The 1,318-nt window shown below is 38.8% G+C and overlaps 1 protein-coding gene across 1 annotated transcript; it reads left to right on the top strand.

The window, feature by feature from the left end:
* Positions 1–576: 576 nt before the first annotated feature.
* On the top strand, positions 577–1,273 carry LOC110115151 (the record flags this gene model as incomplete). The annotated part of the gene is made up of 1 exon (XM_020848291.1): positions 577–1,273. A coding segment is annotated over exon 1 (697 nt), but the record flags the coding sequence as incomplete, so codon positions are not given.
* Between the last annotated feature and the right edge of the window lie 45 nt (positions 1,274–1,318).

The raw sequence follows: 1,318 nt of genomic DNA, 5'->3' as shown, positions 1-1,318 counted from the left end.
TTGTCATTTCAGCAGCCGCCTTTGACCGCCACAGAATATCAAATAGAGACGTGTGCATTTATATATTTTTTGCCTCGGAAAACTTATTATGTGCTTAAAAATCTTTTTTTTTTAATGAAAGAAATAAGCACTTAATTCTTTAAATTAAGCTTCAAAAGGCGGCTTTCTTACTGCTTCTTAAAGCCATTTTTTAGCACAAAAATAATTTTTTTCATTAAAAGACCACTTTAAGAAACAAGAAGAAAGTTGTCCCAAACGAAAACTTAGGCTTCATGTTAGAAAAGCAATAATAAATAATATTAAATAATTGTATTCTTGCTATCCAGTAAATTGTTTCCACGTGTAAAGCATTATGGCATTAAGTCTTTATATATATTGCTGTAATAACTCTGTTTGAGGTAATGAAATAATTCAATCATCTTCTTTACTTGTCTTCTTCTCCAAGTTCTGTAAAAGATCCAAAGAAAGATCTTGTGTTTCAACATGGTATCAGAAGCGGTCTAAGTCCCTGGGCAACGACTCCTTATGGAGACATCGTCTTCTACATCTTCCACTACGGCGGCAACCTCTGCGGCCATGGCCGACAAATTTGCCCTCTATCCCTCCCTCAAATTCATTGTATCGCATCTCAAATCTTTGGTTCCTCATCATTTGTCTGCAGAAAACTATCAGATTTGGAGAAATCAAATCCTGAAGTTATTCAAGGCAAATGGATTTGAAGCCTTTCTTGAACAAACTTCGGCTTCGACTTTATCTGGACGAGATCAAAATCAAGAGAATCTCGACCCAAATGCAAGCGACGACACCTGGGTTTTCACCGATCAGAACCTAGCGACAGCCATCTGCTCCACTATATCCGCTCCGGTTCTACCCAACATAATGCATCTTGAATCATCGGCGGAGATCTGGCAGGCGCTGCAGACACGGTTCCAGTCGTCAAGTCGATCTAAGGTGATTCAGCTCAAGAATGAGCTTCACAATATTTCTAAGAAAAACATGTCTATGCAAACGTATCTTGCAGAAATCAAGAAATTAGTGGACAACATTGCATCCGCTGGAGCAAAAATGGACACCAAAGACATTATACTTCATATCATGAATGGTCTACCGGCGACATATCAATCGTTCAAAACGTATATACGCACAATGCAACATCCTCTTACGCTTGATACTCTATATGCTCTATTAATCAGTGAAGAGATTCATGTTCAAGAAGATTCACAAAGAATGGCGACTCCGTCTGACGTTCAGACAGCGTTATACACAAACAGAGGTAGAAGCCATCGCAGTCGAGGACGATCATCTCAAACCACTAACA

Source organism: Dendrobium catenatum, unplaced genomic scaffold, assembly GCF_001605985.2.
Source record: "Dendrobium catenatum unplaced genomic scaffold, ASM160598v2 original_scaffold_182188, whole genome shotgun sequence".
In the NCBI taxonomy this organism is placed as follows: domain Eukaryota; kingdom Viridiplantae; phylum Streptophyta; class Magnoliopsida; order Asparagales; family Orchidaceae; genus Dendrobium; species Dendrobium catenatum.
Note: the sequence above shows the minus strand (reverse complement) of the source record. Positions and strands in the feature narration are given on the sequence as shown.